The sequence below is a fragment of the Molothrus aeneus genome, chromosome 3, assembly GCF_037042795.1.
Source record: "Molothrus aeneus isolate 106 chromosome 3, BPBGC_Maene_1.0, whole genome shotgun sequence".
Lineage (NCBI taxonomy): Eukaryota > Metazoa > Chordata > Aves > Passeriformes > Icteridae > Molothrus > Molothrus aeneus.
The window spans coordinates 60,952,644-60,979,316 of record NC_089648.1 but is presented as its reverse complement, the minus strand read 5'-3'; the positions used below and the strand labels follow the sequence as shown (position 1 = coordinate 60,979,316).

The window sequence follows — 26,673 nt, the reverse complement described above, 5'->3', positions numbered from 1 at the left end:
AACTCCCCACTGATCACTTTCACAGTGTGGTGAAGTGTGGTCACTCTCAGGTGGCCTTCATAAAAGAAATTAAAAACAAATTCTCCAACAAATACAGACTGAGAATTGAGACTTCACAAACTCTCAAGCACTAAAATCACAAATAATCTCTCATGATAAAGACAGTGGTGTGCTAAAAACTGTGTTTTAAATTAATTTTAGCCAGGTGAACATAGTGCTGCTCACAAAGGAGTAAAGCCATGGAAAGAAATCTCCTGGAGAAGCAAATAACTAAATGCGCATGATGGGTGCAGCTGGGCACCACCAAGCTTTCATGGTGACCTCAGCAGGATGAGTAACTTCATCCAGCATTTTCCATGAAGCAGAGAACAATATTTTTCACTTTGTAGCTTTCTTCTGAGGCTCCCAAGAGAGCAATTCTTTTTTCCAGGCCGCTTGCAACTGCCCCAAAATCCTGCAATTCTGGCTTTATCAATACAAAAAAAGGAAGAAAACACAAAATGTACAGACCAACACATACAACCCTTTTTCTTCTTAACTAAAAATGCGTGAAATCTGTGGTGGGGTAGTAGAAAGAGGTGAAAACACACCAGTGTGGCATGGTGACATGTCTTTGCAAACCTCCTGCCTCTCACTCCTCACCCCTCCCTTCCACGGGCACAACCAGCCATCAGCATGGCTGCAATAGCAGCAGCTGTTGCAGATTCCCCAGCTCGCCCCATTATATCTCCTTGTGGTTCCTCTTGATGCAGACCCCTTTGATCAGCGATACAGGGAAGATTGGATCCCAGCTGATGAAGAGCTCCTTGTGGGACAGGGCACACGTGGCTCCTGCCGGTCGGTGCTGTGACGTCCCGTGTCCGCGGGGATGCTGCATGTACGTCACAGCAGCCGTGCTGAGCCCCCGCCCCGCACAAAACTCATGTACTGAATTTTCCCTCTTTGCCTCCAGCCATCCCTGCTCTGCCTCCTGCTAAGTCAATTGATATCTACCACACCAGCAGTAAAGGGCCCTTGGGAAAAAGGAAAGCAGGGAGTAGGCTGGTTGTTCCTGATCTAGGCATGCTCTCTGCCAGTACAGCATATTTTCTAGCGTGTTTTACAATTCGGTTTAAATGACTCAGCTAAGGGGTTTTGTATAACTTCTGACCACAGCCTAACAGTTCTCACAGGAGGTAATATTTCCTAGTGTTTGGCACGAGCTTTTCTCCTTTTCATCTAAGCACTTGTGCTCCTTCAGCAACCCTTACCCACTTCTATCCTTTCTTCATGCTTACAGGCTACAACTTTGTAAGGGGTTACTGGATCCCTCAACTCCCACTAAGCCCTTCAACATACAGAGCTGTATACCACATTCATTACTATTATGAAAGTATTTAGACAGACAGGCTTTATCTAGCTGTCCTAACCTTTCCCATAAACCAGTCTTTTAAGTCCAACAGTGGGTTGAGTTATTTTATGTGAATTCCCTCCCGTTTGTCAACAGCAATCTGCAACGTTCTGATCTTTGAATCACTGGATTGTCGCAGTGCTGACAAGGTTCTTTTTTATAACTAATCAAATGCTCATTTGTTGCATGTTACTAATTGCACTTAATTCTACCTCTGGTTTTTTCCCAGTTTCATTATACTCTCCATATTACAATGTTGTGGTAAGCAGCACCAGACACAACTGGATTCCTTAGTCTGTCAGCAGCAAAGGTAATTGACATAAATATTTAAAACACACCAAACTGTGATATATGAAACGATTAAAACCCTTTCAGAAGCATCCTCTCTCTAACCTAGTCACCTGGTAAACTGAATTTAAGTGGCTGAAAAACAACCAAAAAAAACCATTGCCTTCCATTTCTACCAATGGGAAATATTCCCCCTCTCTGCTCTACATTCTTGCTCCTCACAGAGTGAGTAGATATTTTATTAGGTACAGATTTAAACACAAAAAGATTTTCCAAGCCTTGGATCTAGTTTCAAGCAATTACACATTGGCTGGGTGTAACTCAATGCAGGATCACCCAACTGGAGAGCACAACAGAGAAGGCTCTTTACAAAGAAAAAAAAAATTATTCCAAGTGTTCCACCTCACACAGAATTCTTGAAAAATATTCTTCTCCCCAGAGATCAGGGGTTGTTTGTCTCATTTGAGGGCTGAGTATCTTCCTGTTGCTAGTAGACTGGCAAAAAAAAGTAGAGGGCTCAAGATGCAGAGTGAATGAAGAGCTGTCCTGAGGTGACACCAGAATTTCATGAGAACTCCTGAAGGCTGCACCTGTGCCACCTAACAATTCTGTCTGCTGGACACTGGACCCTTGTGTATCATCTCAGCTATAGTAAACAAGATGTACTCACCTGTCTGCTCTCCAGCAGCACTGGCAGCAAAACATCTTTGCAATCAGGGCAAAAAGTGTCAGTCATGTGCCTCAGTCTGCCCCCAAAGCAGCCTTTCTAAGAGGGAATACGGTTCTTAAGAATGGCAGTCTTCTGGTGATACTGCAATGCTGTCTCTGAGGAACTCACCTGGAGAAAATATGAGCTGGTATCAGTCCTCTGGGTTTCAGATAAACAAAATTAATGTGATTTTTTTTAACACTAAAACCAAGTCTAGAACAAGAAACTAACTAGCTCTGACTAGATGACACCAAGTGGTCACAGCAAAATTTACATTTATTATTATTGCAACATTTTGCAAAATTGTCACCCTTTGAACTGGAGTTTTGCAGCATTGCCATTTGAACAATTTTATTTATTAGGTGGGAGACATTAAGTCTGGATATTTTGAGTCTAGGAAGAGCACTCAATCTGTTTAAAAGTACAAGGGAAAGTTCAACATTAATTGCTAACACACTTAAAAATTTACTTACTGCATATTGACAAGATGCAGATTTTAAAGCACCAGTTATTCAGTTAATCAGTGACTGACAAAGTGATTTATAACTAGACCATGTAATGGTGCTAATATAGAAATCAATGAAAATGTTCCTATCACCAAAATACCAGAGGTCTTTGTGTAAGGCATTATGTGTCTTCTCAAACCTACTGAAGTATAAAATACCAGGAGATTGGTTACACCATGACTTTAGAAAAGGAGTTTATCTTACCCGATGCTTTAAGGCTCATAATATCTCTCACAAGAGGTATTTGAACTGAACAACATGCTTATTGATGTAGGAAAAGAGATGTCAGTGCATTTTCTCATCCATTACAATTTTGTATGTGATGTAGGGTTGTATGAGCAAGTACCAAAATGTATTTTTAAAAGTTCGTCATCTGATGGAATGTGTTCTGTTAGGATGTTTTCTTTTCTTCCTTAGATGACTCTGTGAAATACTTGCCTAGTCATTTTGCCAGTACCATGAAACACCAGCAAAATATCACACATGTAGCCAACCCAAGACTGAAAAACTGGCTACACTGAAAATTAACTCAACAGGTTCTCCCATTGTTTTTGAAGGGCTTGAATTTTTCCCAACTAAAGAGTCTTAACCTCTGCAGGCACATGTGAAAAAGGAGATGGGTGTGATAGGAAATAAAATGCTCTCTATGCCCACAGGGAAGGGGAAGGTGAGAAACAGCTGTGTGGACTAGGGTGTGTTGTGGACACGTGTACTTTGTACTACCCCTGACCCTAGCAATGAAATTCTGTTGTCTTTCTACACAGAGTTATCATCCCTCTAAATATTTCCTGTATTGACTCTGATACCTGCACAAAGTATGTTTTGAATTGAAAAACTGTGACTTGAACAAGAAGGCAAGGACAGCATGAAACACACAAAGGAGGGCAACCAGTGCCAACCCCCTTCATCCTCAGCCTTCTGACTGGGCTAAATGGCCTGTCTCTGACATGACAGCATCTGGCTCCACCAGGAGGATTTATTCCCCTATGCCGACCTGCTCCACAAATGCACAGCCGTTTCACCAGCTGAGCTACAGTGGCCACTTTACAGACATGCTATGCTAAAATATTCTGTGCCCTCCTGTTCACTGGAATGCACCCCTCTTTCTCACAATTCACCTCGCTTGGGCTGTGTTTCCTGAGCTCTTCAGGCTGCTTTCTCTCATTCTCATGCCCTATCTGCTGTTGCCAGATCTTCTACATTTTAAATAAATTTATATGCTCTACTTAGCATCAGTCCTGTAGTCTCCTTACTTCCCATTTAAGATCAATACAGAAGAAATCAATAGACTACACAACAATTCCCTCAGACACTCCTCTCCAGACCATAATGCATTGCTGGCACCTCCTCTTTATAGCTGGTCTGTTAGTTATCTTTCTCTCTTTACTACAGTGCTTTTATCTGAGATTATTTTAATTAGAAGAAAGTTAAAATTCCTGGAGAAACTCTGCATGACAGAGTAGTCCTGGAAATCTAAATATGTGTTACTTGTGCAATGTTATGTTTTACTGTATGAAAAAAATGAGAGGCTGTTTTGTTAATAACACACGTGATGGACTTTAGATGATGCCATGGACTTACAAAACACAAGGACTCTGACCTTTCTGTAACCACAGCAAAAATCTCACTCTGTGTGAAACTGTGCCCTGAGCCCCTGAGCTCTGCAGGGTACCTGGTTTCAGAAGCAGAGCATACAAGTGACACAAGTGACATACACCCACTGTGTAGGTACTAACCAAATTCAAACAGGCAGGTGCTCGGTAACTGCCTCCAGCAGGGCAATTGCTCTGCATGACAATTCCTTCTCCTTACTCAATGCCAGCAAGGATAGTTTTCCTTGTTCTCCTTACTGTCAGACTCCCTCTCACAGCAGGAAGGTTTGTCCCCTCTGGCTGGAAGGGAGCAACAGGGAAGTTTCTGTAGCTCATCCCTCTCACCTCTCTCTTCCCTGACAGAGCCAGTGGGCTGCTCTGCCAGCTTGGAATTCCCCTATCAGGGAAGAAAAATCCCCTCTGATTGCAGGAACCCAAACCTCCCACAGAAATGGATGGGTGATGGAGTTTAAGTGCCGCTGCTCTGACATGTCACCTCACAAAAAGAACTTCATGCATGCTGAAGTACCTCAGTGTGCAGTTTCCAGACAGAAGGGGATCCAAGGCTGACATCTTAGGGACATGGACACACCGAGTAATCCTGGGTGCACTAGGGGTTTACTGCACCTATGCTTAGGCCCAGAGACAATTTAAAGGTAGTGCAGGAGATAAACTAGCAGTGCTCTTGTAATATAACATGGAAAAAAATGCAGCTAGTCTGCATTGGGGAGCAACTGCTAAGCCTGGAAAATCAGTATGGTGAATCTGAGCACATGTCACAGACAATCACCACAGCCCTCGTGTTGGGAGCCCTGCACAGCCACTGCTAATCCTGAGAGTGTCTGGAAAATCCACCAAAAAGCTTCAGAGACTGCACACACGAAATGGGGAAGGCAGGTAAGTCTGGGTTGAGCAGACTACCAGAAGAAGGGAGGAGAGAGTATGGTAAGAGAAAAGGCAGGGGCGAGGAGGGCCAAGATGTTAAAGGGCAGGGCTGGAGGAGGGCCAAGATGTTAAAGGCAGGGTGTCTCAGGCAGAGTAGGAATGAGTGGTCCAGAGGCAGTGACAGGAACAACGTGGCCAGAGCTATTAACCAGGAGGATGAACTGAATGGTTTTTCTAAAAGCCCAGAAATGCAGAGAGATGTGCTTGGGAAGCCAGGCAGGAGCCTGAACAAAGTTTAGCCTACGTAGCATAGAAGTCAGATTATCCTCTGCTTTTGTAGGAAGATCTGATAGCTGCACTTGGAGACAACTTTCACATCTAAGCAAACAAGAGGGCAGAGAAAGCACCAGCATTATAAGCCTTTCTCTCCAAGACTGAGAGAGCTGATGTCCTCAGCCTTGTTCAAGGAAGCAGAGAAGACGAGCTTTAAGAAAGAAGAAGTTCAATATTGACTGTGCAAAGGACAAAGATGGGAAAAGGACATATGAAGAGGGAGTCTATCAAAAGAGACATCACATAAAAGCCATTCTGTGACTGGGAAGTCATTGCTAGAAAGTTCTGTGCGCTGCAATCCAGAAGACATCATCAGGTTGTTCCCAGAGAAGGAGCTAGCAAAAAGGAAGGGAGCATGTTTCATGAAGAGCAGTAGAAAATAAAGCAACAGTCAGAGACAAAGCTAAGGAGAAAGGTTTTCAGAAGGACAGGACAGCTTTCCAAGTAGGAGCAATGACTTTAAAGAAGAGAAAGTTTCAGAGATCTGAGATTAGGCTCAGAAAATGAAGCTAAAGTCTTCAGTTAAAACAAGTGTTCCATGGTCAAAAACAATACAACAGTGGCTAAGCTGGGGGCTGAAGGGAGGAAACAGGAAATAGTGTCATCTGGTTTTATCCTTTACACCAGGATAATAACACCCTGGCACCTCATGGTGTTTTGGCAGGGGGGTGTCCATTTTCTGTAATTCCAGAAGGGTTACAAAACCACAGAAAGGATCAGGTCAGGCGGGACCACTGCATGGCATCTATTCCAACCCCCTGGCACAGGCAGGGTCCCCTAGGGCACATTAGGGGATTGTGTCAGCTTTTGAATATATCCAGGCAAGGAGACTCCCAGGCTGAAGGCCTGAGGAGGTGCTGCCAGCCACCTCAGGCCCTGTGATGGAGCTCAAAAAAGGAACAGCACAGGTCCAAAAATGGCACCTCTGCCCCTTGCAAAGGTGAGCACCAGCACTCACACAGAACCAGCAAGCACCAAAAGCAAACTGCTCCCACAGTAATTTTAAGTGCACTTTGGTTAACATCTGCCATAAAAAAAGAAACACAAGAAAACAACCTACCAAGCAAAGGAAAGCACTTAGCATTTTGGAAAGCCTTCAGTCTGCACAGAATTTTTTATCTCTTTTACCAGAAAGAACAGTGAACACTTTTTTAAGTCTGACACGTCCTCTGAGCTGCAGAGCTTTCCTCTCAAAGTCTGATCTACCTTTGCTGTAATAAGACATATTTATTTTCAACCATGTGTAACAAAAAGTGTACACTGAATAAAATTAATTAGAAATATGTTAAAATAAAATACTACCAAAGTAATATAATATTTTGAAGGAGAGAAAAATGTTTATCACTATAAATCAAAAATACCTTCACAAAATTGTTTGCTTTTAGAAGTAAGGAGAAAATTAGAATTAGGCCCAGTTCCTGCAGAGAGAACTTTTCAATTTCCTTCTTGAAGCAAAAGTCATATCCAGTTAACACAGGTTTTCCTGATTAGGCTCAGCGGGATCAAACACGATAGTAACTAAAGAATCCTGAAAATACTTGTTTAAACACAGGCAGTTGTAAGACACAAGACTCATCAGAATGGAACAGAGACAACTTCTCTTCCTTGGACAGCAGGTGACAAAAGGGAACTCACTGTAGTTTAGATGAATTGTTCTCTACATGGACATATATTCATGGAAGTATGTAACTTCCAGTATGGGGAAAAACTGTTTCTCTTTGGCTGAAAATCCTGATCCAAACTTCTGATCCAAGCCTGGGTCTTGACTGAATGTCTGCCTGTTTAATTTGTGTATAAATTTTATCAGTTGAGTATTCATGTTGACCCTACGTGCTTTATTTCAAAGACTTGGAAGAGGTTTCCATTAAAAATTTTTTATTTCTTCTACTGACAAGCAGATGTTTAGTGTGTCCTTTTACTTACCTAGCCTTGCAGGATCTGTACTTTCAAAGCCCCTTCCGAGTGCCAATAAGGACTACTGTTACTGAGGTAGTTTGCAAAAATACCATGGATCTATCCAGAATATCTGAGGTTGTTTATTTCTATCACATGCACAGTTTATATAAAGGAGTATTTTTAGAGCATTAGGTGAAGTGCTTTATTATAACAGCTAGATTTGAAGCCTGGAGATGATACACTATTTTCTTTCATAAATAAATCTTGGATAAAACCTTAGCACTGCCAGCACTGCCTGAAAATTGGTTCCTTCTTAACTCTCTGGGCAGCGTGGGTTTTTTTTTTATCTTAGAGGAGCAACCAACAATAAAACTCAAAAAATGACAATTCTCCAGTTTTTGGCATCCAAAAAGCAAAAAAAAAAAAAAAAAAAAAAAGAAAGGTCCATTCAGCGTGAAAAACATAAAAGAAATAAAGGAACATGCTGTAAAAAGCTGACAAGGAAGAAGGAATTGAAAAAGAAGAAAAAAAAAAAGATAGAATTGCTTTAGTTCAAAACCCCCCAAGTTTTTATTACAAAAATTCAAGAAGGTCCCCATTTCTGACACAGAATGTGTTTATCTAGACTTGCCACAGTCACTAGTAAATTAAACCATGCCTCACCACTGTAAAAATTTATTTCAAGAGAAATGAGTTTCAATGAGAAAGTGATTATGTGCTCATTTTTACAAGTACTCCATTTCCATTATAATAGGATAGTTTTATTCTTGATACAGATCTATGGATTTTAATAGCACTACCGCTAAAATAGATTAAAGTTCATAATTCATGTTGTGCAAAAAACTGTGAGATTAGGTTCTGTATATTATTGTGAGGTAATTAAGTGGCCTGATTTCTACTAGAAAAGGAAGTGCCCTAGTTCCCTTTAACACCATTGAAGCCGTTCATTAGGATGACTGAAGTTAGAGAGTTCTTAAATCTTGGCCCATAGTCTTCGAAGAAAACAGAGAGCCAAATCCCAAGAGATGTTCAGTGAAAGTCTAAAATCCACAATGATGCCCTAATTCTCCACTGCTACATGTCTCCCCTGGTCATGTACAGCTGGGTATAGTTGTTGTAAAATATTACCTGGCAAGAACTTTGCACATGTATAGAAAATATAGACCTGGCTTTTGCAGAACATGTATACTGAGTATCAGGCAAAATGCTGTCATTACCAAGATCCTTCACACAATGACTTTAAACTTTAGCAGGCAATTACTATATCCATTTTAGTGATAGGAGCCTAAAGAGGCACAAAGCAAACTAGCCTAGATGGAAGTGCCGGGGAAAATCAACAGACTTAATATTTAGAGCGGATTAGTTAAACCACAAACAATTCTATGTAGACATCCATTCAAAATTAAAGCTGCTTTTATTCTAGTCAATGTTATTTTATTCTGAAAGTGAGTTAATTTAAATCAAATTGCAGCCAGTTCTGTTGTGAATAAGAGCATGCAAACTGAGTTTCAATACAGTTCACAGACACTTTTAATTTACACCTTTTGTTAATGTAATTAATTGTCCTGAGTGCCTGAGCTCACATAGGAAGTGTGCCAAGGTGCAAAGAGTTAAGGATGAGGCTCTCAGCTGCAGGGTTTGTCCTCTCCAGCTGCCCTTCCTTGGGGTGCTGTTCAATCACGCTCGTTATCACCAGACAGTGGGAGCCAGAGGAGGTGTTCCTGTCTTTCTGTGTCACCTACAATGTAGTGACAGCTCTCAGGGAGAGCATTTCATGCTCTGGACAAACACGCAGCACCTATTGACTAGGGGCCAGGAGAAAGCACTCGACCCAGGAGGGTGCATTCATTGACCCCTGTAGGCACTAAAAACAGAGAAGCAGTGTGACACACTGCAGGAGATGCAGAGTTACATTTTCTGTCATCAGCCTAAAATCCCAATAGTCAGCTTCACTACTTAACCAAGATCAGATTTGTGGAGGTGTAGCTCAGTGATAAACATTAAAACTTGTTACTTAGAAAGGTCTATAAATACTCACTGTATCTTCCTTCATACTTTTTTGTCCTCCATCATCTTTAGCTTAAAATTTATAGTAGCAAGTCTTTGTACACTTTTTATCTTTCCCAAAACTGAAGTGATCTACTGGAGTGATTGCATCCATCTCAGGGAATTGCAATTTTATCAGTATCTGTGGGGTTATTGTACTACCCCAGGAATCAGCTGTGGATCAGGCCCTACTGTGATCCACTGGCAAAAATTCTACACCCCAGCTAATAGTCAAATACTCCTCCACAATACAGACCTGCATGGAATGTCATGCATTCACTTCCACCTGTGTGTAGCCACTGTCTAGGCAAAGCCACGTTTTAAAGACTCTTTTTTTTTTTTTTGAGCATTATTTCCTTCAGCTGTCACACATAGTTTCCTCAGCTCTCTGCTCTTTCTTCAGTCCGTCCATCCCACTGTGGTATGAATATGGCCAGAAATAATTTTAACCATCTATTTACAATCACATCAGGGGAAAAAAATCAAGAAGGCTTTTTCTCTTGTTTTCCTGGCAGTTAGTGATGAGTCCATCAAGAAAAAAAAGCAAACAAACAAACAAACAAAAAAACAACAAAAAAAACCTCCCAACTCCCCCCCCCAAAAAAACCCACGAAAAACCCCAAACCCCTCCCCAAAAAAAACCCAACAAAGCCAGAACAAAGCCAGCATCATGGTCCACAGTCCATGAATGGGAATTGCATTTCTCTCCTGTTCCTAAGAGTTTCCTAATAGAGAAAGTAACTTAAAAGTAGTAGAACAGCTATCCCCGAGAAGCTGCTTACTGAGTAGGAGGATATGGGATGCAAATGGCTTTTTAAGAAGGAGACAGTAAAGTTTAAAAAAAAATCCTCAAAGACTTAGATTCCGAGTACCTACCGTGTTCAGTAAAGAAACTCGGGACAATCTTGAGTCTCCTTCAGAAGGAGACTTCAGAGCTGCTGAAAAAAACTTCAGCTCCTTCAGAAGGCCATGCACATTTTAAAAATAGTTTTTGAACTCCCTAACTATTTAATCCTAAACGGCACACAGAGATGTGTAAAATCCTGAAATCTCGGGGGATAGGAAATTTCATTTTCGGGAACGGAGCAGAAGAGAGTCACTTCCCTACGGGAGCCGGCTCTCTAGACATAGCGAGAAATGTACTGCATTGCTTACTTGGCAAGCCGGCTCTGGGAGCGCCCGCACGGCTCAGCGCCTGTCGGGGCCGGAGCGCCGGGCTGGCCTCGTGTGACCCACCAGGCCCCGCAGCCACCGCCAGCACCACGAGAGTAAAAACAAACAAACAAAACCCCCAAACAACAAACCCACAAGAAAGCAGGAAGGAGAGAGGGTGGGACGGAGAGGGAGCTGCCCGGCCTCCCCCCGACGCCCCCCGGCCGGGACAGGAAGCCTGCGGGCCGGGGAGCCTCCACCGCGGAGCCGCCGGCCGGGGCCTCCTCTCCCGGGAAAACGCTGCTCAGGGGATCCGGGGAGCGAGGGGGGCCTGCAGGGAGAGCTGGCTGGCGTGGGTGGTGAGTGAGGGCAGGGGCTGTCCCGGGGCCTCCAGGCTGGCGGGAAGCGGCGAGTCCGCCCGGCTTTTTCCCTTTGGAGGGAAAAGCAACGGGGAACGGCGAATGCTGCGTTTCTTTGGGCTTCGACTGCGCGGCTGTCAGCGCTGCGTGCTGCCAGCTGAGCGGGCAATCCCGCCGCAGCGAGGATTCCCGGGATCCGCGCTTTGGGGGCCACTGGAGAAAGAGACACGTGTGCCGTACAGCCAGGACCACAGCACAACAAGAGGCTTGGCCCGTGGGTCGCGGTGCTGGTGCCGCGCCACGGAGCCCCTGCCTGTCGCAGCGCACCTGCCGCAGGGGAGAGCCTGAGACCGGGCAGAGGTGCAAGGGCGTGCCTTCCTCGGTGCCACCCGGGAAAGGCCGAAATTTCTCACCCAAAGAGCAGGCAGATCTCTCAAAAATAATTAAAACAAAACCAAACAAACAAAATCCCTAATCTGGGCAAGATGAAAAAAGAAGTTTCCCGGAGGAGGGCCTTTAGCGAGGGTGCCAGGAGGATTTAGCAGCCGGATCGACGACGCTGACATAAGCTCTACTCGGGGAGGTAACCATAGGATAGCTCAGGTTTCTGTAGGAAAACAGCATGCGGGAGTTGTGCCCCAGGGGGAAATAATACCATAAAGCAGCAGGAGCTATTTCCAGAGTGAGCAGAAATTACAAATCCAGCGGCACCGACGCGTGACATGAAAGATTTCTGTGCAAAAACCCCGAGACAGCTCGGAAACGCACCAACATCCCCGGGTGATTCGCGTGCCTTAGCAGGGATTCGGACACCCACGCTCGAGCCTGTGTCCCCCCCTCCCTCCCCGTGTGTGCAGGCGTTTTTCGAGCAGCTGCAGCCCAGGCAGAGTAACACGGACTCAAACTCAGACCTACCAAACCTCGCCTCGCACTGAAAGGCGATGTCTGAGGCACGGCAGCGTTTCCTGGCCGCTCCCGGGGCGCCCAGAACGGGGGTCCCGGACGGGAGCAGGCCCGGCTACCTCAGGTCTCCCTGTGTCGTTACAGCACAGACCACGAAAAATAATTTGGGGTGGTAATTTTTTTTGTTTATTGGGATTTTTAAAATATTCTAGAAACCCCGACGTCGAGCACTGAAACTGCTGAGCCTAATGCCAGATTCCTAAAGTGTTTGTGCTTCAAATTGCAGTCGGGCGCCACAGGCTGCTCCTGCTAGTCCACTTCTCCCGAGAGATCCCGATACATTTTAGGGTTGTTTGTTCGTGGGGATTTATTTCGTGGGGTTTGGTTTGGTTTTTGGGTTTTTTGGTGTTTTTTTTGGTTTGGTTTTTTTTGTTTGTTTGTTAGTTTTTTGTTGTTGTTGTTGTTGTTTTGGTTTGGTTTGGGTTTTTTGAGGAGGAGGTTTGTATTTTGGTTTGGTTTGTTTTTTTGTTCAGATCCCATCAAAGGGGACATTGTGGGGAATGCGTCCCAAGTTCCCTGGAGCTGTCTTCGACATTCCCGCGGACGCTCTCTTCTGTTGTTAGTGAGCAGCCGCGGAGCTTTTAGTAACTCTGCAAATACGGGCATGAAAAGGATGTCCCGGTAGGGCAATGAGGCATGAAATCCCGCTGTTCCTTTACATAGTAGCAACATCCACATGAAAGGGCAAACACCCGACGTGCCACCAAATGTAATTGCAGAGATGGCGGATGTCGGCGTACAAAAGAGCTGGCGCCGGTTTCTCATTCGCAACGGCCCTGTGCCGCACGCACACCCGCGAACGAACCAAACCACCTGTACCTTCCACGGGATTTAACCGAGTGGAAAACTGAGTCATTGGTACTGTCGGCTGCTAAATATAAAGCAGCCGGGGCAAACTCCGCCCGCAGGCAGAAGCAGCACCGGTGCTGCCGAGCGGGGCCGCGCCGGGAAGGTGCCCGCTCACTCCGGCCCATCGAGCTCGCAGCTTGCCCCGAAAGGAAAGCCGGACCCATCGGCCACTCGGGCCCTTCTTCCCGCCCTCCCTCTGTCCGGAGCAGCATCGTGCTGTCGCCGCCTGGAAATCCGGAGAGGCGAGAGCAGTGCGGCCACGGTGAGGGTCGCGGGGCCACGCCGCGCTGAACAGGAGACTCTTGGCCGCTCTGTCATTTTGCGGCGACGCCGGCAGCTCCTGCCCACGTCTCTCTCCGGCAGGTGCTGCTTGCCGGAGCCCCGGTCGGGCAGTCGCAGCCCCGGGCGGCCAGGCGGGGCGGCGAGGGGGCTGCCCCTGTCCCGACAAGGTACCGAGTCGTAGCAAGGGCAGTCCCCTCGCCGGTAGCCTTCAAGTCCTCCGGGCTGCTGAGCGACCGCAGCTCCGTGTGCCGCCGAGAGCCAGGATAAAGCCGCGGTGTCCAAGCTGGTGCCGAACCCTCCCCGCCCCGTCCCGGCCCCTCTCGGCCAGCGTCCGACAGCAGGGGCGGGAGAAAAACGTTCCTAGGAAGGTGGCAAAGGGGATGGAGGGGGGAACAGGCAGACAGGGGCAATCACCGCAGTTGAAAGATTAAATTTCTGCGGAGAACATACCACTCCGAATGTATTTTGTCAGGAATCCGGAATTTGAAAACACAAACAAACGGGGTGGAGAAATCCCAAACAAAAGCAAAATAAAACCCGCCTGCTACAGATCGTCCGGTAAACAAGACGCTAAACTTCCTCCCAAGTCGCTCCCAGCAGGGATTATCGCTGTGCTTGGCTCCCGGCCCTGCAAGCGCCCGCTAGCCCTCGGCGCGCCCGTGGAACTCAGCGGGACGGGGCGGCCGGGGAGGCGCGCCCGGCCGGGGGGGATTTATACATTTCCCGGGACTTACACAACTCTCCAACGCACTCCCGTGTGCCCGATAATACCACTCGCGGCACCGCAAGAAAGGAGACCGCGGCTGCTGCCACCGCCCGGGGCTCTGGAGCACTGGGCAGGGGGCTGATCCGGCTCGTGTGCTACGGGTGGAGGGGAGCAAGATCGTCCCAAGTGCCCGGTGAGAGATGGACAGCGGGGCGACACCGGCCACCCCTCTTCTTCCGGCAGCATCGGAGGGCTGGGAATCCAGTATTGCTCCTTCTCCCCGCAGGGCGAGCTCTGAGGATGCTCGGAACCCCGTACCCCTCCCTCCTCGGCCCCGTGCTGGCTCCGCTCCCCGCCTGCCGTGAGCCGAGGGCGGCGGGACCCCGCCGGGCGGGCGGGCGGCCGCCCGCTCCTCCGCACGCCTCCGCGCCCCGGCGGTGGGCGGCCCCCGGCCGTCACCCTCGGCAGGGCGGGCCTTGCCGGGGGCGGGCCGTCGGGCTTGAGGCTGTGCCGCGGCGTGGGAAAGCGGCTCAGAGAGGGTTTGCTCTGCTGGCGGTGCGGAGTCGTGCTGTGCCGAGCTGTGCCGTGCCCGGAGCCCCCCCGGATTTATTTATCTTTGCCACCGCGCCGTGCGCACGATGAAGCGACCTTGCGAGGAAACTACCTCAGACAGCGATATGGACGAGACTATAGACGTGGGTAGCGAGAACAACTACTCGGGGTAAGTGAGGCACCCCCGGGGCCGCCGTCTCCGTCGGGGGCGCGGGCCGGGGTGCGCCCCAAGCTGGGGCAGGGCGAGGGGGAGACCCGGACACCCCCTTGGGATGGGGGTGGGGGGGCGGCGGCCCCCGAGGTCAGAGGTGTTGTGTCCCCCTCCAGGTCAGCTGGCAGCTCGCTCGTAGCCCACCAAAAATTAGCCCCGCGCTTGGAGTGCCCGAGCCTTGAAATTATGCGCAGCACTCCAGTAGCTGTGTGAGCCACCGGGCTGCGGTTCATTAGCGCCGCTTAATTTGCCATTTGCAATCAGACCTTTTCCAAAATCGCTCCTGATCAGGCCGAACAACCTCATTTCCCACGGCGCCAGTGGGGAATGAGCCGTGGAAAGTAAGCAGGGATCCTCAGCAGCTGAACTTCAGCAAACCCGCCGTGCGAGCCGAGGGCGGGCAGTGGTGTTTGCCCAGGGAGGGTCGGGCTGGGCGCGCTGCGGGGACGCTGAGGGGCTGAGGGGCTCCTCCTGCAAATTTAGAGGTTCATGCACCAGAGCCCTTTCTCTTCCTCATCGGTGGCTAAATAAGTATTAAAAGATACTGATTTTTTTTTTTTTGCGCGCTCGTGATGAAATAAGAGCAACTTTGTCCTCGTGCGTAGTATAGTTTTAAAAGCAGATTTTGAATTCCACTCCTGGACAATGCAACAGAGCCGGGCTGGGCACCTGGCATCGTACTTGACCATCTACTGACTGTGTAGCAATGGGCAGCAACGTCAAAACCCAGCAGGCCTGGCAGAGGTTGTGTCATCGGTTATGTCCACTCACCACTGCTGTTGCCATATAGAGATGCTTCATGTGGATTTGGGCCTGGTTCTTCAGCCTCTGCTTGGTAGGCAGGACTTTATATGCAAAGAAAATGAAATCTGCACTGGATAGTAAACTGTCTACAGAAAAGGACTTTATTTCCTACAGAGTGTTGGAAAATTCAAAATGTCAATTCAAAATGTATGCTGGGGTAGTCAAAACTGAAATGCATTGCTGTCTTCAAAAACACTGTGCAACGCAAGGCACTTCTTAAAAGCACTGAAAATGGCATTAGAGGGACTATGCATACGTAATATGGTGACCTAAGGTGTCTTCAAAGAGCGGTGTCAAGTTGTGCAACACCTGACGTACTTTTATTGTTTCACAGGCAAAGTAATAGTTCTGTCATTCGATCAAATTCCCCAACGACAACATCTCAGATCATGGCCAGAAAGAAAAGAAGAGGGGTATGTTTCATTTAATTATTTTTGCATTTGACAATTTGCATGTGTGTTGTGATTTTGCCCTTCATTTTTATAAACTTAATGTGTTTTGTTTTTTTGGGAATAGATTATAGAGAAAAGGCGCCGTGATCGTATAAATAACAGTTTATCAGAGCTGAGGCGGCTTGTGCCAACTGCTTTTGAAAAACAAGTAAGCTTTTTTTTTTAAATATAAATTCTGTATCTCATCTGGCAATGTTAGTTCTCTTGTAAATCTCATTAAAATAATACTGTATGTGTCCTGATCTGGCACAAAGCAGGCATTTCAATAAAATGCTTTGTTGTGGCAAAACTATTAGAAACATAATTCATTATAAGGCTGAAAAACATTTCCATTCTTTGGCTTGTTTTTCCCTTAAGGGTAACTATGTTCATGTTGCCTCTGTTCTTTCGATGAATTCCAGTAGTGGTTTTGTTAAAAATGTGCTTTACTCCATATTAAATAAAAAATAAAAATACACAAACCCAACACAACTCCCCAAACCTGTATGTAAATTAGCTTTCTGTCTAAATCTTTAAATATAATTTACTTTGCCGCTACTTTAACGGACCTTTTTTTTTCAAATCTATACTTTCCATTGCAAGCAAATCAGTCCAATTTCCTGAAAAGGGAGCAGACAGTCTGGATTATTCATGTTTTAAGATTACTCTTTAGAACCAGTGCATTAGGAGGTGGAATAGGCCCGTGTTTGTCAGCTAGTGAAGTCAGTGATATATTCAGAGTTTCAGTGAGAAAGTATTTAGTAGGAAGTCTGAAAGGATCCAGTTAACTTTAGCTCAGTTCCTTGGTCATGAAATTACAGACCAAGAGATTAGAATACAATGTTTCATTAAAAAAAAAAAAAAGCATTTTGGTTTTTCCATTTAAATTTTTTTTTCCATATCTTGAATTTTATTTTTTGGGCTTTGATTCAATTTTCAACCTTGTTCCTGTTTTGCTAGAAGTGTCGAAGATTGCTGGATATGTGCAACTGACACTATGTTTCAATAAAAATGAAACATCTGAAAATAAATAACCTGACTTCCTTGTAATAGTAAAATAAACCCAGAAAGTAAAATCTGAGAGCAGGATTGGGAGGTGCTGAATATAAGTGGTAACTACGTGGCAAACACCACGCCGTGTTAGGCCTGTTTCATCCCTGGCCTGAGCAAAAGCTGGCTGAAAAAAATAAATTTGAAGTGTTGGTTGAGAGCATCTCTTGTGTCACCTGCAATATGATTTTTAGTAACTGGTAGTTGTCACTGTGACCTTGCGTTGGTTCTGGCAAAACAGTGACAGGGATATTTTCAGCTAGATAAACAGGGGCAAGAGACAACAGTTGTTTGTCCCATCTTATTGTTTATTTCTTGAAAACCACAAACATTATAAAACAAGTCCTACAGAGCCTTTGGAAATTACCCAGCACCATGCAGTTTTTAGCTATTAGTCACTCTCACTGAGACGGCTTGTACTGTGTCTATGGAAAAGATGAAGTCTGTGAAAGCTACAGGATGTAGCTGCATGTAAAACGGGGAATTCTGACCAAAAATTCACACGCACATCAATGTTGGTACATTGAGAGCAATAAGCAGATTGAAAAAAAGGCACTGCCATAAAAACGAGCATGTGCTGTATTTGAATCAGAAAATCCCACCATTTTCCCGCAATATGCCAAGGACGAAGTCATCAGTCCTTGCCCAGCTCCTTGACATTCAGCTCACTGGAGTTTCCAAGTTGGAGGTTTAGTTTCGCTTCCGCCTCCCTCCCTTCCCAAGCCACCGTGTTACTCTTGAGTGTGGCAGAGATGAGCACTCTGAAACATGGCTGCACAGCACCAGGCAAACTTTGCCCAGCTCAAAATGTACAACCTGGGAGAAGCTGGCTGAGACAGTGAGGTAGCCCAGATGATAACTAAGAGAGAAAAAATTGGCTGGCAGGATGTGATCCACTGGTGGCTGCAGCTTGCGTGGCCCTGATTTTAACTGATGCCAAGGGATGATCTCTTGCACTGGAATAACATTTGTGTTGTCTGGGTGTGTTCCAGATATCCAAGGGAATGCTGCCAAGCAAAATAGTTTTATTTATACATTGATATATCAATACTGCCTTTTGAGTTCTATTTTGTACTTTTCCGGTATCTCTTGTAGCTCTGCGAGCCACTCTTAGTGTCAGAAAAGATTTTTACTGACAGAGGAGCTACACTCTTTCGCAGTATTTAGTCTTTGCAAAGTAGGCCTCTCACTAACTTAAAATACTGTGGACTGTGTGGCAGTTTTTTCAGTCAAAAAATGAGAATGGAATATTCAACAACCAAATGACACATTGCAAACTAACAGGCCATGAAGAGAGGGACAGTGCTGGGTTTGTGTCCGCAGGGACACCTACCGGTAATAGCACAAAAAGTAACGTTGCAACAGGGTCCTAACCTGTGGCCACACAGACCCCTCCTGCCAGCTCTCCCCTTGTGTTTGTTGTTAAAAGGGAAGTCCAGAAAGTTATGTATTTCTCTCATTTCTTGAAGATGTCATCTCTACACTGCCTTCAAGGCCAGAGCTGCTGAGGTATAGCCCTAATAAAGGGAAATTAGGGAGACGGTATTAGTCCTTAGACCAAGTCTGGGAAGCAGATGCTCACGAAAGAATTAAGCAGAGAATGTCCTAATGATAGGGGAAATTGAAACCATAAGGCTGAGCTCAGTGGAAAGTATATCAAATTGAAGTTTCTAGTACTCGTAAGCCTTTATTTATATGTGTCTCTTATCTCAAAGGGATCTGCCAAATTAGAAAAAGCGGAAATACTGCAAATGACAGTGGATCATCTGAAGATGCTGCAGGCAACAGGAGGGAAAGGTAAGGAGCCAACAATTTTTTTTTTTAATATTTGGGGAAGTCTCATCAAAAAAAGTGCTTTGAGGAGCTGTGATAGGCGTTTCCAGATTAAAGGAGTGGAAATCAATGCTAATGGCAGGATTGAACTCGTGGGAAAGAGCTACTGGGACAAAAGAAGCACTTGACCCTGGGCTTGTGTTTGCTTTCATAACACTGTGGGAGTAAAGGCTTCATTCACAGGCAGCCCAGTCAGAGATTTGTTTGGGGTTTCCAAAGAGCACTGAAATCTGCACAGGGAGACAAAACAAATACGCAAACACCAAACATAAACAGGAGGTTTGTGGCAACAATTGTGTAGCAAAAAACCTGATGCTAAACCTCATTATTGAGCTGCTATACTGAAGGAAGTGAACAGAGAAGAACTTGAATTTATGTTTAAATATTTTCTTTGTTCTGGAAAGACTTTTCAGTTCCAGGTTAGACCATCTCATTCACCAGAACAAAACCCAGTCTTGCTCTGTGCATCTCCAGGTATCTGATGAAGTGGGTAGGCAGGCAGTGCTCTCTGCACTCACATTTCTATGCTATATTTGTGTGTCAGAGGCTGGCATAGCTCCCTGTTAATGGGTGCTGGCATGACGCAGTGGCTGCACTCGCTGACCCATTAGATCAGCCGAGCGCCGGGAGTCGAGCGTACCTCGCTTGTGCAAGCTGACAGTCCCAAGGCTGGAGGCCAAATGGTTTCAGCCACCCACGAGGTGTTCTGTGTAGTCATGATTTTGGAACTTATTTGGAGCGAAAAACTTGCTGGCATTCCATAGGCATGGTCCCACGTCCCGTGCCATCAACCGTGATCATGCTTTGAATTGTTGTAATGGAAGCCAGCTGATTCTTCACTCACCCACTATGCCATATAGGTAAAGGCTAGAAAAGAAACTGCTGCTGTCTCTCTTACTTTTTTTTTTGACCAAAGTTTTTAGTGCATGACTGAATTATGCTACTCTCCATACCTTGCAGCAATTAAAAACTCAGCTCAGAATCAGTGCGAGCCTAACAGAAGATGGCTATAGGAAAGCCTGTTAAAAGCTGGTGTTTTGTTATTTGTGAAAATTAACGCCAAGTTGACACACCTTTTTTCTAGGTGTTAAGGAATTTTTTCTAGGAGTCCATTTAAGCTTAAAAGTTATGGGTAACTTGTTTGATAAGAGATGAAAGGAATTTTATTGCCCATCAGGTAACATACATGTCTCTTGGTTCCTCAGGAAATGTACAAAATTTAAATAGAAGGTTAACATATGTGTAAAAAGTCCTTGAGAAAGCACTGTAGTTGCTAAAGATACACTCTTGAAAGTTATAAAATGCCAGAATTTATCATGGTTGTGCAGTCTGTGTTCAGGTGATTTGGATCCTCTGTGTGTCCTAGTGATGGTGCCTTCTCTGAGTGTGTGGCTGTGTGCTGGTTCCACAAGCTCTGTCTCCCTTGGTGCAGGGAGCACAGAGTGCTTGGCTGCTGAGGGAAGTGGTGGCTGTTTCGTTTCATCCTCCCCATGCGATGTGTGGCCCAGCTATCACAGCCTGACCCCCACATCACGCTGCATATTGTTCCTCTGAGGAGCTGCAGCAGCTCCCAGCCCTCCAATGTTTGCACCGACAGCGGGATGGCCAGGAGGTGAACCCAAATGGAGACCTCATTTATCAGGAAGCTTCCTTCCCTGGTTTACCTGCCCCAAAAAAATATGCAGAGTATTTTTTTATAAATGGGTCAGGTCAGGTGGCCAAGTGGGGCAGGGGATGAAATGCCTGGGATGGGAGCTGCGGGACAGAGACACGTGTTGGTGGAGCCCAGCCTCTGGCTCCAGTTGGACAAACTGGATGTTGCTAGCAGTCCCAGGTCTTGCAGTCTCTTCTCTTCCTTGGTTGGTCTCTGCTCCATGTCTCTCCTGCCCCAGCTGACACCGGCATAGCTGTGGCAGTGCGGGAAAGGGTGAAGTGTTGTGGTGCAGGGACAGGCAATGCAGGCTTATTTCTGCTGCTGTCTTTCACACCATGATCCACGGTGGGTGGCCCATCACAATAATACCTGATCGCTTCACAAATACTACAACTTTATCTGCTCCTTCTGTCCTAGAGATAAGAGTAATCTCACTGCACAGATTAAGAAACTGTAAGAAAAAGAGGTTTGAGTACTGGGCAAAGTTTAAGCCTGCATTTCTTGCTTGCTTAATGTTTTACTTTGCAATCTAACTAACAGTTTTAAATATAATTTCTTAGAGTATTTTTAAAGTAGATATTTGTTTTATTTGTATTTATTTCCCTCTTTGTGTGCCAGAGGATTTTTTTTGTATCAGCAAAAAAATTAGTTTCATCATTTTTACCAGGGACAATCACTTCTTTCTGAGGAAAGGAGAAATGGGTCCTGATACCCATATGCTGCCCTGCATTAAGGACTGTCCTCTTCCTCACACAGAAAGGAGGACATCCATGATGGGGAGTGGGTGGGACTGGGGCAAGTCAGGATGGGCTTGGCCACCACTCAGCACACTGATCCCGAGGTGGGCGGTGTGGGAGAGAAACCCAACACTGCTTCTTCCCCTTCTCTGCTTTTCAGAGCTGCCTGGGCAGGCAGGCAGGCAGATGCCTCTCAGGTCCTGTGCAGGCTCTGTGTTTCTGCCATCCTGACACAGGTGTGGACAGTTCTGTGGACAGTCTCCTATTCACATTGAGCTATTATTTTGGCCTAAGGCCAAGGCTTTTTGCTGATGGTGCAAGCAAGCACAGGGGAGGAGTGATTTGTCAACAGTGAGTTGTTTGTAGAGAACTCAGTGTGGTTTTATTGAAGCTTCACTACAAATTTATCTTGAGTGAGTGACACCTGGGTCAGTGCATGGGTTCATGTAGCCTAAGTGACTTGTGTGCAGCAGGTGGGTTACCAGGACAGATGAGGTAAAACCAAGAGTTCCTGTTCACTACAAAACACTGGCATGTGCACATGGTGGAGGATGTTTGTGGGTTGGGAAAGAAATGAGAAGCAACATTTTTAAGTCTCTCTCAGAAGGGGGAAGCTGGTGAAGGGGAAACCGGGAAAAGATAACCATCAAAATATAATGGAGCCTGGGAGTCCCAGATCTCATCTAGCCTCTGTTTTCATGCCTCGGCCACCATAGGAGACTGAAAGGGAGCCAGGATCACCAGGGCTTTGGGATGGCTTGTCACAGAGCCAGCAGCTCAGACTCAGGGGAAGCTGGTGACAACCACATCCCCCACATCTCTTCTAGTCCAGGAGGGAGGGAGGCCGGGAAGCCCTGGCTTGAGCCAAGTGCTCTCAGGACTCCCAGGCTGGCTGACTCATGGCCAGGGCCGGGAAGTGGTTCTGGCTGTGCGTCAGCCCCTCTGATGCTGCTGGAGGTCCTGGAGCCTCCGGCACAGAAGCAGTCCCCACGCCAGGCTGACTGGCACCCGAGAAGGTGCCCTGCTATCTCACTGCTGCTGGCACACCTGGCCTTTGGTTCTCAGGAGCTCACTCAAACCTTTGGTTGCAGTGGACCTGGCAGGAAGAAAGCTGTGAGGAGTCAGCACTTGAGGACAGGAGTCCTCCACTCGTTGATCTGCTGGCTGAGCCAGAGTTTCACTCAGGTTCAGATGAGCAAGTAGTAGGCTTGCAGCAAAAGCACCGTTGTGATTTGGCAAGATGGAGTGTATAGTGGGCAGGGGATTTGGAGCAACATGGATAAATGTGCCTGAGTTAATTCTATAATGTGAGCATGCAGTGGTGGAAGCGCTTCTTTCTAGCCTGAAAATTGATTAAAATGAAAAAAGGCATCTAAAGTGCTAGCATTTTTCAGAAAGGCCGAAATTATTTCATGACAGAGTACAAGGCATTGCTGCCATGTTCCACCGTAAGATGGGCACTTGATCTTTATATACTCACACACATCACAGTCATGCATACCTAAAAATTTTCATTGAAAGTGAGAGGAAAAACACCATGCCAACTTGGGAGTGGATAGGATATTATTGCCCCAAGGAGACAACATTTAAACTAAAATAGGAAAATTCCAAAAAGTGGAATAGGTTTTTGTGGTTGAAGAGCTGCAAGTTAAATGCAAGATTTTATGCTCAACCCTTTTAGAAAGGGAGTATCCTTTCATGTGCATTTAATAAAACTTTTTTTTTTCAAATGCTTTTTTGTCCCAAGCCTATGGAGCTCCAGTTGCTGTTTGTTGAAATACCTCATGGGCCATATGACTGTCAGTCTTCCATCTCCAAATTAGCAATAGCATTACATAAAACATTTTCTCAGTAAAGCTTTTTATTGTGTGTTTGCAGAGTCATCACAAGATGTTTTTTGTTTGTAGTTAAGCAACACCGTATGTCATATTGTCTTAATGACTCTGTGAAGTAGAAGGGACCCCGGCAGCAGCTACAACAACTATCTCACAATGTCAAGAAATAGTTTGAAAGCATTAGGATGAATGCCAGTGTAGGGAAGAAAAGGCAGGGTAGTACATGCAAGCTCTCTGATCTCCAGCCTGTTTCTTTGTGTGGATAAGCATCTCATTCACACATACAGGATCAACATTGCACTGCAGCAGCTTGCTGAGGAATTTCAGGAGAGGCATCATGTATCTTTTTAAATGTCTTATGGACTTACTTATTTTCATTTGTATATGGTCTGCATAAACAACTGCAGCCTAGTACATTACAGGGATGGTCACAGAGATCATTTTACAGACCAGAGAACAAACTTCTGTTGCACATCTTAACCCACAAATGGCAAACGGGAAATGCGGTGGCTGAGCCAGGACTGGGTTGGCCGGCTCCACATTCAACATGTATTTTGCCCTCCCCTTGCAGGTTATTTTGACGCCCATTCCCTGGCCATGGATTTCATGAGCATCGGCTTCCGGGAGTGCTTGACAGAAGTGGCGAGGTACCTGACTTCGGTGGAAGGTCTCGACACATCCGACCCCCTGCGCGTTAGACTCGTGTCCCACCTGAGCACCTGCGCCTCTCAGAGGGAAGCTGCTGCCATGACCTCCTCCATGGTCCACCACCACCACCATCCCTTGCACCCTCACCACTGGGCCGCCGCCTTCCACCACCTCCCGGCCGCTCTGCTGCAGCCGAACGGACTCCACGCCTCCGATGCCGCCCCGTGCAGACTCTCCTCGGACGTGCCCCCTCACGGCTCCGCCCTGCTCACGGCCACCTTCGCCCACGCCGATGCCGCCCTCAGAGTCCCCTCCGCCGGCAGCATCGCTCCCTGTGTCCCTCCTCTCTCTACCTCCCTCTTGTCCCTGTCGGCCACTGTTCACGCCGCGGCAGCAGCAGCCACAGCCGCAGCCCAGAGCTTCCCCCTCTCCTTCACCGGCACCTTCCCCATGCTGCCCCCCAGCGCGGCCGCCGCCGCCGTGGCCGCGGCCACCGCCATTACCCCTCCGCTGGCCGTGTCAGCCTCTGCCAGCCCTCAGCAGGCTGGCACCGGCGGCGGCACGAAACCCTACCGACCCTGGGGGACTGAAGTTGGAGCCTTTTAATTCCCCCCCCGGCCACACACAGCTCTTCCCACTGCAGTTCCCTCCTCTCCCTGTCAGCACACGTGCATGTGCTCACAGCCACGAGCCACCATCCCCGCACCCAGCCCCAGCCCCGGCGCTCGCCGTGTCCTCCCTGCTCAGCCTCACCCGAAGGGCCTGAGCGGTGCCGGCGAGCCCACCGAGGGGCGGCGATTATCCATCCTCACTGCCGGTGTCGGAGAGGACATGGGGAGACACCTTCTTCTTCTTCTCCGTTCGTCTTGCTGGAGGCACTTTGAGGGAGCAGCAATGGCTTTCATAACAGTGTCACCATGTCGGCATGTAGAGGTTTCCTGCAACACACGTAGGAATACATAGACATTAGAACTGATAGTTCTCCAGCTATGCATCCTTGTTTGGCAGAGAGATGAGGGATTGCATCTACCAGGTCTCCTCAGGCTAGAAAAGGAGTAGAAAAGGAGTTCCAGTTTCATAAGTGCCTGACATTGAAAAAATAATAAATAAATATATATATATATATATGTGTGTGTGTTCTGCTAAAACAAATAACATTGCACAGGTATGGATATGGGAGAGAGGGGAAATTTTGCGTTCAGCTCCAGAACTAGGATACTTTTCCGGGGCAGATCGTGCTCTTGGAGGAGAAAGGTTTTTTTAGCCAAAAGATTGCCGAGGAAGAATGTTTAGTTTGACAGGCCTAGTTCTCGCTTAGTTCACTTTCTTTGTACAGACTTGCCAAATTGTGACGTCTAGCATAGCATTGGCAAAAGCAATTATCTTATCAGTGCTGGGATTAATGAACGTTTCAGTACTGCCTGTGAGCCCTGAGGCACCCATTTTTATGGCTTAAACTTGGTGCTAGCTCCTATCTGCACAAACAGTGAATTTGTCATGCACCCAGAAGTAGCCACCTATTGAAAGCGTGCACACTTGGATAGAGTTGATTCATGCCAATACAAGAGATTCAGTGTTGTAAGAGTTCAACTTATTTAGCTGTATTTGGACATTCACTTTTAGCCGATTCAGTGCAAGATCCTTCTTCTATTCACTATCACCTTCTGGGAGAATGATCACTCTGGGTATGAATGAAGTTATGGTAGGGACAACTTTTAAATTGGCTATTAACATGCCAACATTGTAATGTGGGTTTGATTCCAAACCAAAATGAATGTATTAATGGGATGTGAGTAAATTATTTTGTCAATACCCAGATAACTAGTGCTGCATAAAATGATTTGCTTTCATTTTTTATTACAGTGACTTAAAATAACCTAAGTATTTTAATACAACCAGTCAAGAACTAGAGATTTTATGTAAAAAAAAGAAAATAAAAATAAAACACAGCATGTATTATTATGCACTTGATTTCTCTGCTGTGTGGAGAAAGCAATAAGCATTGAAAATGTTAAACATTATGCAAAATATACTTTAAAATATTTGTTTTAAAAATACTGTACCTAGTCGGTCTTTTATGCATTACTTTGTTAACCTTTTTTCTATGCAAAAGTCTTTACATATCACTAATTAAATGAAGTCCTTTTTGACTGCATTTTATGGATGATTTGTTGCAGTATTTGTTTGCTTTTGAAGAATACTTGTGGACTCAGAGTTGTTTTCTGCCCCTGATAACAAGCCTGTTGGCTGCTCTGTACTCTTCTGCTCCCCTTGCTCAGCCAGGAAACCCACCTTCTCCAGCGTGCTCTACAATAGGCAGGGGAAAACAGCAAAGCAGCATCGGTTTTCAGGCTTGCAGACTGGCTCTGCATTGATGGTATGCTTAATGATGCAAGCATATCTGTTCATCCAGGAGAGCCCCAAAAATCATTGAGGTTTCTAGGTTTGGCTTTCCATAGGGTTTAGAAGGTGAAAATGTTAACCCAATGACATCATTAATCCATAAATATATGGAATGAGAGGAGGTAATTTTTACAAATTCTGGTCTTCTAATTTGACACTTCTCACTGAGGCAAGGGTTTGTTATTGTTTCATCTGACCTGCTAAGCCCCTCTGTGGAAAGCTCTGTTTATGAGGATGAGGACACAGTCTTACATGTCTGAATGCCAAAATAACAGCTGGCAAGACTGAGACACAGAAAAAGGGGATCACACCACAGCCAGACAGACACTTCACTCGTCATCAAAAGCCTCAGCAGCCTCAGCTCAGTGGCTCACTCTCCTGTCATCCTTTTTCCCAAATATTAAACCTGGAACTCATCCCTGCCTCAATTAGCTGGTTTCTGGCACTTAAGTGAGGAGGGGTTTTCATTCACCTGAAAAAATGGACAAAAGAGGGGTAAGAAGTCTTGTAACCCCTACACTGTTAATCAACCTTGATATTCTTTGAAATAGTGTTGTTT

The 26,673-nt window shown here is 46.1% G+C and overlaps 1 protein-coding gene across 1 annotated transcript; it reads left to right on the top strand.

Annotated features, from left to right (window-relative positions):
• Positions 1 to 14,487: 14,487 nt before the first annotated feature.
• On the top strand, positions 14,488 to 25,866 carry HEY2 (hes related family bHLH transcription factor with YRPW motif 2). Its single transcript, XM_066545772.1, has 5 exons — positions 14,488 to 14,677; positions 15,858 to 15,936; positions 16,040 to 16,123; positions 18,720 to 18,801; positions 23,635 to 25,866. Exons 1-5 carry the CDS (start codon positions 14,595 to 14,597, stop codon positions 24,315 to 24,317), a joined length of 1,011 nt encoding a protein of 336 aa, XP_066401869.1. The 5' UTR covers positions 14,488 to 14,594; the 3' UTR covers positions 24,318 to 25,866.
• Positions 25,867 to 26,673: the final 807 nt, after the last annotated feature.